The following is a 12,656-nucleotide window of genomic DNA, read 5'->3' as shown; positions in this document are numbered from 1 at the left end:
CCAGGGATTTACTTTATTCGCACTACGCGGGAAATTCGTCGTTATTCAATTGCACCGCGCATGGAATTCGAGGTACGTTATTCACTAGATGCACGGGAATCGTCAAAATGAAATTACGCCACGAAAAATTCCAGGTACTTTCTTTCGCCGGGAAATCGCAATTTAATCGCGCCGTGTATGGTGTCAACATACGAGCCAAGCCAGCACGCTCCCACTGCGTCTATATGGCTCGTTGCATAGGCTGTAAATCTATACATGAGCTTCAAGAACACATTGTCTGATTAATAGCAGGATCATGGTTTAAATCCTACTATACGAAAAGAGACTCACTATAACATTGAAAATTCGTTTGTGAACGAGGTATACTGATTCAGTCTGATTGCATGATAAATGGAACGAGTTAACACTCTTAACAAATCCACTTTGGTATAAACTGTGGAGTCCAGCGTAAAGTCGTCGGAGCTCGCTCGTTTTAGTGAAAGCAGGAACAAAGATGAAAAATCTCTCCCGATTGTCACGAGTATTGCAAACATATACATACTTTAATAAATTGCTGGCTTCATTAAACGTACCGTATTCTAATGGAGAATCATCAATTACTTACAATGAATAATCTATTATTCGAGATTCTTAATTACTTATGAATCAAACTTTTAAAATTTAAACGGAGGTCCCTTGAAAATTTCTTTTCTTCAATCAATTTCTCTTTCTTCTATTTGTCAAGTTAGACAACCTGGAAATTGAAGCAAAAACTTTAAGATTAACTTGAAATCGACGATCTGAACCCATTCATCAGGAAAGTGGTAGTTAGACAATACCGAGCTGATATAGCCAAAAAGACAGACTATCACGGAACGACAGGTAGTGCAAAATAAAAAAATAATAATAATACTTTTTCTTTACAATGGAAATTTAAAACGCATTTCGGTAACGAGTAATAAATTCTGGTTAAAGACACGATGAGGCACCACTTAGTACGGTCGACATAAAAAAAAGTGCAGGGAGTAGATGTTTTTAATCAGTTCCAAACTCCGCCTCGAGTGGCAGAAACCATTAAAGAACCGTTAGTCTTGCAAGCGATTCCACGAAAAAAAGTAATTTGAAAAAAAAACTCGCTTATGAAGAATAAATATTAAAGAAACAGGACGCAAGTAATACGCTACAGTAGCCATCGTTTGGCTGAGATAGTGTGCAGCAAGGAGGCTGCATGCAATAGAGGATGAGTTGCACGAACCCAAGTCCCATTGTCCCACTATTGACGAAGCCGCGACTCTTCCAACACGCGCGTCTTCTGCACCAACATATCAAGCGGGCAATACTTGGGTAACAGCGTCCCCGGCCAGGAAAAAATACAATTGGATTAGAAGTTTAATCTCGAGACTAAACCGATAACAGCTGCTTTGGGCACGAATTTACGCATTTTTAGATCAGCCTTCTCATTAGTTATTTCACATTTAAAATACTGAAATTTCGTTGCCAGGTCATCAATGTTGAATTAGCATGGGACACATTTCGTCTCTGAGTGTGAGTGTAAATTTAAAGCTCACTAACAGCAAGCGAAGCAACAGGTATACAAATGTAGGAACACGAGCACAAGCCACCCCACGCGAAAGCAAACAGGCGGTGTCCTGTTGTAAACAATGCCCCGTAGGCCTAGGGCGCAGCGTTAACAGAGCAAAGCTGTTATCAGCGGCAGCCATAAACAGTCGTGACAGTCCGAGAAATGAGGCTTTCCACACCACCACAGCGAAATATTGCACCGTGCCAACAAAAGAAACAGGGTACGTAGCGAATGTCAGGGTCATTACCAAACATTTTAAGTCATCGTCCAGCCATTGAATTGAGGAACAATACTTACTAGACTCATGAATAATGAATACACAAGAAAACATTGAATACAATAACCTAGCAAAGGTAAGAATGGAGTGCTGTTAGGAGAGTGGAAAAGATGGGTGTTCAAGGCAAAGCAATAGTACCACCAAGAACCACCAATCGTACCAGTAAGAACACTCTGATGCTGATTACCCGGAAACTGTAGGGATAAAAAACACTTACACAATACGCATATGGCTCCCGAACAGTCTATGCAAATGTTATTATTCTTAAACAATAGTTCAGCAAGAACAGCGTACATATATCAGTTCATGCTTATAATTGTTTAATCCAGAGAAGAACTTGTGCTATAGCCAAAATGAAAATCAAAATAATGAAGACAATAACGGAGACCACAATAGAAGATACAATAGTAATTCTTTTAAATTCAATTATAATATTGATAAATATTTGAAATCAAAGAATAATAATTCATGACAATAGTTATAATGGAGGTAATGATAACTGTAGTGAAGGTCAAAAGATTAGATCATCTAGCAAAGCCCAGGTATAAAGGGTGCAGCAAGGACCTGGTGCAGGGCTACAACACAGGATAGACGCTTCAAAGTAGGCAAGCACAGCTCGAGCTCACCACATAAGGCGCAGTCTGTTCCCCTACACTTCTCACTCTGGTCAAACTTGCTGTCGATTCAACGAAGGCCTGCGTTTAGCCAGCGGGTACTGCGTAAATGCAGCGATGGCTAGCCAAGAGGGAAGTAACATACCTTGCAGCCAAGCGTGCAGTGTCGGGAGACTTTACTTTGGTAAACTTTCAAGAGCTCTGATTTATACTCACGGATTTATTACAACTTGCAACATAAATAAACTTGTAAACATGTGCTAACAGCATCAAGCCTTCTAACTGAAACTTCGTGAGCCATCGTCAACTGGCCACCCGCCCCACAAAAAAATTCAACAGGAATTAACATGCAATTTTTAGCGGCACACCCTGAATATGAAATGTAATCTGACGTTAATAACTATCGTATATGAACTAAATACTTGGCATTCAAATTATTTGATGAGTAACAGGAAAAGAACTAAAAATGCTACATAATTGTCAACCGCAACCGCGGAAATAAATTACAATTACATGACAAACTAATGTAACCGGTAAAATTAAACTCACAAATAACTGAACAATACAAAGCTGAACCGCGGGAAAAGAAATAAAATCTCCAAGAAAACCAGCGTACAGCTGCCGCGTAGGCTAAATCCTGGAGCGTGAGCTCGCTATGAGAATTGTAGGTTGCATCCATGGTCTCTGGACCAGAACTCCCACAAGTATCACAATGCATGACTCACCCTACAACCATCGTGGGCGCTCCCAACGACCAAACTGCTTCGCAGAAGAGGCCCATCTTCGATGCTTTTGCGGCGAGGACGAAGAGATTTTCTCGGTAATCTTGTATCAATGAAATAAAATAAATTCTTGGCCCACGCGGAAGAGCCACAACTTGTGGCCGATACGACGAATAGGTGCGTATACGAAAGATGTGAGGAACCTACGATAGGAAAATTAAATAGTCGTTGGAGAAAATTGTCGCATCATTGAGCTGGGACGCAGCGACATCGAGTCTTTTCGAAGTGGACCAAGCGCGAGACTTAATTCGTACGTTCTTTAATGTCAATTAACTTATTCTGTACATTTTTTATAAATAAACTGTAAATTTAATAAGATGCTTTCACAGAATTTCTTTTGCGTTCCTTTTTGTTGTTGAGTTTTAATGATGAATTGGAAGTGTGTGTATGTGAAAATTATAAATGCTCTTTTACAAAGGTACTTTCAAAATCAAAATATACTATGTAATTTTTCGAAAAAATAAAAGTTTTAGATTTGAAACCGAACGACACCGAAATTAACAATATTTGTACGACAGTAATATGCGGAATGTAACTAAAAAATAAATAATCAACCTCGGTGAAAGTTATTCTAAACACCGCACGAAACTAGTACGGCTAAAAGTGCCCACCCAAAGTTTCGGCGTGGAGCCATAATCCAGGAAGGTATTCCCTGCGGCGGCTTGTGTATGAGAACAATGTCAGTCTCGTGAGACTTTTGAGCAGCGATGAGCGAGCGAAGGCCAATATCGGGGACGCTCAATATACCGTAACCAAACATGTCGACTCCAGAACAATCGGCCAAGACCACACGCATCTCAAAGCCTTATTGGACGGCGTGGGTTAAGCCGTAAAAACATTACGGACTTAGGACCTTACTTGCAAAAACTCGATTACGGAGTGCGCTGTTCGAGTCCAAACGTCGAAAATAAGACTGACGGATTATTGCGTGCATGTGTGAGACCAGACATGAGCAGTAAAAGTTTGAAGAAATTAGAAATACTCATTTTATATTTATTGTGATTGAATCGAATTTAACATATAACCATAGCGGAATTGAATGCAGACGGCAAGTGGGAGGTATAGGGCGGAGCCACTTAGAGAACAGCGGAAAACCGCAAACCATCGGAAGCAGCCCATCGATACGTCGGCCCCCACAAAGGGGTGCCGTGAACGTTGCAACGGTCTTCGGGATCGCCGTGAACGCCCACAGGGGACGTTCACGACGTATTGGTCGCCCACGAGATTGTATGTGGGGCCCAGCCTCATGCTCAGAGCACCCCCAGCAGAAATAAGGTTAACCGACAAAACTTGTTCTTACTCTCTTCGTTATAAGAGCTGAGATAGGTTAGTTTGATAGCCTCAGTTCGTCGCCAGGGTTGGTTGGAAATCGGAATTGGCGTTTGGTGAGGGACTGGCATTTAATGTTAGGTTGAACCAGGAGTCCGACGGAAATGAACGACACCGCCCGCAGATACGCAGCAAAGGCTCCCACGCAAATCAACAGGGAGAGCGTAACCTCAAGTAAGAAATATTACGCTAAAGCTACTTCACCTGCTGTTGAGTGTAACTAATTGTACACAAGGAGGGGTAAACTGAAAAAAATATATATTAACTTTTGCAACTTTTATGACAAGAAACACGCAGAAAATGATTAAACAAGAATTAAACGATTTTATGCGTCTTGCATGCGTGTAAAAGGCATAGTTATTATTGTTCTACAACACTAAGCAGTATATATGAGAGATAAGGAATGAAATATAGGCGCAAATTTGAGTGGCCAAGAAAAACATGACGGATATAGACACACTCGCGCATTCATATGGCGTGACGCCAGCGCGACAAACTGCACACCGTTTGTTGTACGTTTCAAGGACAGCACTAAGTTGGGATAATTCAATTTTCGATTACGTGGGCATAGCGAATACAAGGACAGGACCATTGTCGCGTACCATTTGCAAATGTGTTATCAGGAACCTTCATTTAAACAAACGGCTAAAACAAAGAAGAGGGCAACAAAAACCTTCAAACTTATTATCTATTTATTTAATTTACTAAATTTCTTACTATTATTATAATACTACCAGGAGATTAAACTTGTGCTAGATTTTAAAAATTGTTCGTCGTCGATTAAAGAGAATAGATTTTTTCGATGCATTTCTGAATGTTAATTTAAATTTTTTTAAATAATATTATGGCACTTGTTTAGATCGATAATCTCAAAGTTGTGAGTTAGGTGGAGTTATAAACTAATGTGCAAAAGTGTACAACTTTGTATTTATATTACGATTTATATGATGGTGAAAATATGATGAAGATCATTAGCATGCAGGAATTGTGAATAACCTAAAAACAAAGAAGCAACAAAAAAATTATTCGTTATCATATCACATAAATAAGATATCAATGCTCACACTTATGAGCCGCTGAGCCGCAGTTACTACATTAATGTTAATATAAGATTGTGAGCTAATAAAGTGCATTAGAATTGAGTGGATGGCTGAGCGACGAGGTCTTCCGGCAGGTCGTGAATTGGACTGCAGCGGTTGCGTTATTCGGGATTAAGGACTCTTGCAAATTGAGTCGCTGGCCAGTAAATCTTACGAAGCTCTTCATGTGATGCAGTCTTCGTCTGACCTTTATGTCAAGTGACGCAGTCAGTGCCTGGCCTTCCTGTCGTGCGAGACAGTTAGTATCTCAAGCTAAGAGAGGCAAGCTCAGAACAACGTTCCCTACATAACTTTAGAAAATTAACAAGGTGGACGAATCTCGTGCACCTCAATTATCTAATCGGGGCTCAGCAAAACCTATATATTAATGCTCATGCTACGGCCCGTCCAAGCAGCAACGTAATGCAGACGCAACGGTGCAGCAGCAAGCGCCTGTCACCAGATGTCATCCATTATGTACAGCTCCAATTTTAGCAAATTTAGTTTGGTTCATGCTGAAATCAGATCAGATTGCCGAGAAGTTAATTCCCTGAAAAGTTTTGAGACACCTGATTTGCAATGCTCGATCGCAGTCATTGAAAATTTTTGGACTAGCAACCAAATCTCAGATTTTCGACACTCGCGGTCACAGACAAAATGTCACTATCTTCTCTTTCTATATAGCGTCTTCTCTCGCTAGTCATCAACATATTTGAGTGTCAGCTACCTGATAACAAAAAGCATTATAATTTCTTCAAATTTGCGGCGGATTGGTCCTGTTTTTTCCATCAAATCATAAAAGAATTAACGCTTTCTTCTTTCGATGATTAACGTTAATACGCGCGATGATGTCTGGATAAATTAATGTCTCCACTCTAATGCCAATATCTTACATTTATGACGAGAACAATATGATACGACTCACCCAAACAATTACTGCAGTTACAGGTGTAGAGTTTAGGCACAAAGCCTTTCTTCTGGCGCACGCGTACGTATTCTCCGGCACCGCTCGTATCAGCGACATCTACACTGGAGAATTCTTCTGCTTTGGGCAAGGGAGGAGACGAGTTATTCAAGCAAGGAAACTTTTCAACAGCAGGGGAACTGCAGCCGGGCAGGAACTTGGAAGCAGTAAAGACAGGCGAGTAAGTCTTATTGGAGAAACCGAGGGATTGCAAGCTGCCCTCAGAAGACGAACTAGTTTTCTTGTCAGAGATGTCGTCGGTTTGCCATAGATTTTGATGGCCATAGTCAATTTCCTTCGCCATGCCGTTGTTCTGGTCGCTCCAGTAAATATTCTTACGGGCTGAAGAAGCTTTCAGTTTGTTCTGGTTTCCGTTACTGTGGTTGTGACTACGGTGCAACTGAAGATATAGGTTCTTCCTGTCGTACTTGGGCTTTTCATCATCAGGGCACGTGGGGATTGCATTAATTTGACCATTCGTAAATTGATTAATAACGCAGTTCGTATCCTTATGCAATAATCCTCCGTACGGGGTCATGCCCAAGGGTACTTGAGCAGATGTATGAGTCTGGCACAATTTACAAGAGCCGCAACAACAATGACCTTCACTGTTGAGTGAAGAGAATGACTCGATAAGTTCAGCCTCAGGCACATATCTCAATGCATGCTTATTTCTTTGTCTACGCACCAAAGGCGTCAAATAAACATTCAAATCAATTTTCAGCTTGGCTTCCAGTTCTCTTAGTTCCTGGTCCGGCGTTTTCATGCCGGCGACATCAGGTACAATGAACTTCTCCTCAAGACAACCCGGTAGTGGTTGAAGTTTCTCCTGCCGCAACGCAGCTTGTAGTTCCGCGCACTCACGTTCAGCGGCTTCACGCTGTTCACGTAACTTCCGCTGAAGAACCTCAAGGCGGAGCTGAACATCGTTCAGCGGCTTCAATGCCTCATTTCTCAGTGGCTCGAGCTGAGCTGGAATTATGCTGTCTTGACGCAGGCTAGACGCAGCGGGACGTCCGTCCAGATGTCGGACAAGTTCTGGTTTTTCAACGCATTGCAACGAGGTCACCTCCTTCAAAAAGCTTGCCTTGGGGTCCCAACGTTGCTCCAAATTCTGTTGACAGTCATCGCTGCAGGTAGCGGGTAATTTGGTCGCAGTAGATATTCTTTCCCCAACACAATCGTCGAGAGGTTGTTGGACTAGGTTTCTATCTGCTAGACAAAAATCGCACGTAGAAGTCATATTCTCGACAGTTTTCCCGGTGTCTTTTGGAATCATTGGACTCGAATTGGGAGGGGGATTTGGAATGGAATTTAGGACAAGAGAAGCCGCAGAACTGAACACCTGTTGCTCGAACTGAGGCCTTGGTCCAGGTAGCGCACAAGTTAGGTTGCCATCTACGGAACTCAATTCTGAAGTTTCAGAAGAAGGACTGGAGATTGGCAGTGACACCTCCTCGTCCTGTTGTTGCTCGCGCTGTTGTTGCTGCAACAGAGTTTCGCTGTCTGAACTACCGGCTTCTGTCTCTTGCCTGTGTATCTCCAGCAAAGGAGACACGAGAGGCCCGGCGAGATATGAATTCTCGAGACGCATCATGACAAAAATAAATTTGGATTACCCAAACTCAAGATCAGTGTAATGAATAGATTAACATTTCACACCTGGTAAAGTTCAACAACTCACTAAATAAACTGAATTGTTTTACACACACTGTGAAACACGGACAAGCAAACATACAATCATTTGCATATTTTGCAATACATGTATGTATTTGCCATATTATATGGGAATCCGGTTTTACTCATTGATTAAAGTATTAAACAATAACAATGTGTGCGACGCACTTTTCACAAGTATTGGTTCACATATAGCAAAAACATAGCAACTTTGACAAGTCAATGACTTGATCTTTCGAACCTTGCTTTGGTAATCAAATTACCTGTCAAGTTCAAGCACGTCCAACACCGAATGTTGTTTGGAGATATTTCTGTGACAACAAACGCCCACTAACTTCAGCGGGCGCATAATATGCGTCAAATCTTAAACAAAACGCCTCACAATACAAAATACTGTGAAAGGGTACTTGTTAAGAAAGTACCTTCAAACAAACTGAATTGTGAAAAATAATGGTGCTATGAATGTCAACGAAACAGGAGACTCAGGTTGGTCCACTCCCACATCCAGACCGCTGAACACAACACACCATACACTCTCAAAGTTAGCGAGGTACTGAGGCCAGAATGTCTAGCGAGGCAATGCCGAGAGGCCCGAGTCAGCCAGATGTGCTGGCCCTGTGTAAAATGCTTTTATTTTATTATTTGAACTAATATTACAGAAATTTCAAGCCATCAAACAGGTTTATTTTCAAGGCAATGAAGTGATATTATCTTGAATAAACTAATATAGAAGAATGTGACTTGTGAAAAGTTCAAATTTTGTGCGGATCGTACGTCATAAACCCGTTGGGAACTTGGGGGACACTCAGGCTAGCCTCGACCTTGGCTGTTGTCGTACACAAAAATATACGCAGAGATGATGATGATGAGGATAAGGGGATCGTACAGAGAGAAGTCCGATGCACTATTTTGATGTTAATGCTAATAACGAGTTACAAGCGTTTCCTTATTTCGTTAAAATATTGCAAAAACCAAACACCTAACTGCTTGCGTAAGTTGAAGGGTGGGTATATGCTAGATGGAATTGTGTTCCAACAATTTAAGGTAGGATGAAAATTATTTATAAATATCGCGTAATTTATAGTCATAATTGATATAAGTCAAGTACTTACTTATTATTGGCATATATACGGGTAAATATAATCAATGAATGTAGATAAAGAAACATTTTTGAAAACTACATGATAAAGATTATTGTTGCATTAGATATTGAATAGTAACAGTATATGCTAGTTAACAGCTGGAATAGAAATAGGATAAAAAATAAATGCATTCCTCTCTCAATGACCATGAGTTTAAAGAACGGGATTCCGTCGCTCTTAATGAAGTCACAAAAATTTTAAATTCTGGTAACAATAACATGTCTTAGATCATCATGTTGTTTGACGCTTTCTCTGGTATAAGAGATATACCATTAATTTCTTTTATATAATCTAATTTTATCTATAAAAAATTCAGTAGAAATTATTTCACAGCTGACGCGTAAAAATAGGACACTGGTTTTCAATATCTATTCAATATTTCTTCCAACAATTTAAAACAATCTTCGCGCATCTACATTCGATTAAAGGTTCCAGGAATATATCATTAAATTCTGATGACTTCAGTTCGATCATAGTTCTGATAGTAGGAAGTAAAATCAACAAAAATTCAATTATTGCCGAACCGATACAATCTTGCCACCGATATACCGCCATTATTAAGCTGAGGAAAAATAACCCCAAATGCAGAGTAATAATTTCGTCGTAAATCAGGTTGTCCTGAAGGAAAATAGCACAGGGAAGCGCCAGACAGCAACACGATGGTGGTAGCGCGGCTCTAAACTGTGCAGACGGATACATAAAAATGTTTGCTATAGATACGACGTAAATTCGTCGTCATTCAATCAATATTCAAGCTTTGAACGAATCACGTCAGTCACTGACGTCAATCCTGAATGTTGGGCGATGCTGCAATATTCGATCGTTCAATTATTCATTCTAGTTGACGTAGGGTCGTAGACCTAAGACGACTTGCGCTCAACTTAGAATAGATGATCACTGTAAACTGATCATCACACCGTCATTTAGGATCGTTTAGGACCAGCGGATTCACCGTTTAACTTACGTACGGTCACTCCAATAATAATTGTTAAGAATGCACCGCGTATTGATTTGGGCTGGCAGTAGAGAGAGCGGTGGCTACAGGAAACGGAGTCGCGTAGAGGAAGACGAGAACACATAATTTACGCAGACCTGCAGTTGTTACGCGGCCGTTCCGTCCGGTGGTGACGCTGCTCTCACACGCAAGGTCTGTCGTGTGTAGTGAAGAGCGTTCTATTCAACTAATATAAAATGTGCACTGCGCAAAGCAGTGTATATTATTATTATTAATATTATTATTATTATTATCATAAATATTATTATTATACTACAAAGCATTTATAATGGCGTCTGGTTTAAACGAAATTCGAAGCCACGTTACACACAAGTTCAATAGCACGCAAAAAGTAAATAGACACGAGAAAGTATGAGAACGGATAAAAATGACTAAGCACTTGATTCATAGGCTCCAAGAAATAGTTTCGCCTTTAAACCTCGATGAAACTCCGGCAACCAAGGAGCCGATGTTATGAAGCCAGCAGACTGTTCCTGGTTCTGGCAGCGGCGACCGGGAACGCTCTGTCGCCGACGGTAGATAGACGTGTAGATGGAACGACGAGGTCCGCTGTTGATGACGAACGCAGTCGTCTTCTAGAAAGCAGATCCGATACGCGCTGCAGACATCCCGTGAGATGAGGAGGCGTCAAATCGTGATGGCATCGGAACGTCAGAGTAGCGACCTTGAACTGCGTGCGCTGCTGCATGCGCAGCCAGTGAATATCTTGCAATATCGGCGTAATGTGGCCGAATGATACGTCAAGTGGACGCAATAAAGTGGCGTGGTCAAACGCGTCCGCGACAGGCCGAGTAAAGCCAGTGCTGCAATATCGCCGCTATCTACCGCTCGCAGAATGTCTGAAAGCATCTTCAACACATCGGTTTCCGTCGAGTGGAGATGACGGTATGCGCGCCGCAGACTGGAGGCGAGGCATGAGATTTCATAAATAATATAAAGATTTCGTTTCAGCTGTTAGGCCACAATGCGTTCTAGGAGTTTCGACAAAATCGACAGGTTGGAGATGGGTCTATATGATTTGGGATTAGAAGCGTCACAGTTTGGGTTTTTAACAGAGGCGCAATTTAAGCTGATTTGAAGTTTATCTGAACAACTCCGTCAGTGAGGCAGCGGTTGAAAACCAGAAAAGATGCTAGGGTTATGACATTCCCCTTAAGTAACGACGTCGGCAGCGGATCGCTGGCACACTGCTTGTTAGGCAGCGCGCACTGCAGCGCTGGCATCGTCAGCTGTGACGCAGGTGAATTCTTAGAGCACGCAGTCGAACAGGCACGGCGCAAATGCTGCCGACGATCGCACAGCAGAAATTTTGTTTTCAACAACCGCATGGAATTCCTCCACGCTTACGTCACCCGAAGCATATGTATTCATTTATAGAGAACATGAAGTGACCAAAAACAGGTAAAAAACACAATAACATTTAACATTGAGCGTTTGAACTCACGTCGTCTAAAATAATCCCAAGATATTAACATTAGTTACATTGGCCTACTTGTTTCTAGGATACGCGCCTGGATATTACGCAGAAATAAATTAATTCAGGAGAATTCCCGGCATCTCACATAAATTAACTGCGAAAAATCATGGTATAAAGAATTGATGTCAATTGAAAAGAAGTTACTGTTTTTCGTAAATAAGTTAGACTCGGGTAAAGGAACTGGTTATATCTTGCATTGAAGTGAAGATAATCGTAGCTCGCCCCTGAGAATTACGGTCATAAGCGCAAGTGAACCCCAATGCAGAGTCCATGAACCATCAACTGACTGGTCATAATATGGAAAGAAGGAATCCGTAGTTATAGCAGTAGAGTTTGATGGGCCCCATAGAGTGGGGAGTATCGACCACCATAGGACGGCGAGAATACCATGAAGACACTTTCGTAGTAGCCCCGTCATTGACACACCATCTGCATGGATGGTCTGTTTTCGGCGTGTTCGATGGACACGGGGGTTTTGAAGTAGCGCAGATCGTGTCGAAGTTCCTGCCGTAAACCCTTAAGCGCCTTTTATTGAATATAAATCCGCAACAAATGAACGATCGGGTGATTGTTTAGACCCTAAAACTATGCTTCATTAAACTGGATCAGCAGCTTCGGGACATGAGAGTAGGACACAGCTGTGGTACAACAGCCATCGTGGTTCTGGCTTCACCTACAACGCTGTACGTCGCTAATTGTGGTGATTCGCGAGCGATGGTAGTTCTCACCGATGGTAGAA

At 41.6% G+C, this 12,656-nt stretch overlaps 1 protein-coding gene across 1 annotated transcript in view; it reads right to left on the bottom strand.

Moving 5' to 3' along the window:
- Window positions 1-8,819, bottom strand: part of LOC108665177 (rho GTPase-activating protein 7) — a 63,144-nt gene extending 54,325 nt beyond the window's left edge. The window contains exon 1 of the mRNA XM_018151905.2: window positions 6,568-8,819. Coding sequence (XP_018007394.1) covers window positions 6,568-8,203 — 1,636 coding nt within the window. The 5' untranslated portion in view covers window positions 8,204-8,819. The remainder of the gene's footprint in view (window positions 1-6,567) is intronic.
- Between the last annotated feature and the right edge of the window lie 3,837 nt (window positions 8,820-12,656).

Source organism: Hyalella azteca, unplaced genomic scaffold (genome assembly GCF_000764305.2).
Source record: "Hyalella azteca isolate HAZT.00-mixed unplaced genomic scaffold, Hazt_2.0.2 contig9044, whole genome shotgun sequence".
Classification (NCBI taxonomy): Eukaryota; Metazoa; Arthropoda; class Malacostraca; order Amphipoda; family Hyalellidae; genus Hyalella; species Hyalella azteca.
This window is presented reverse-complemented; position numbering and strand designations above follow the sequence as displayed.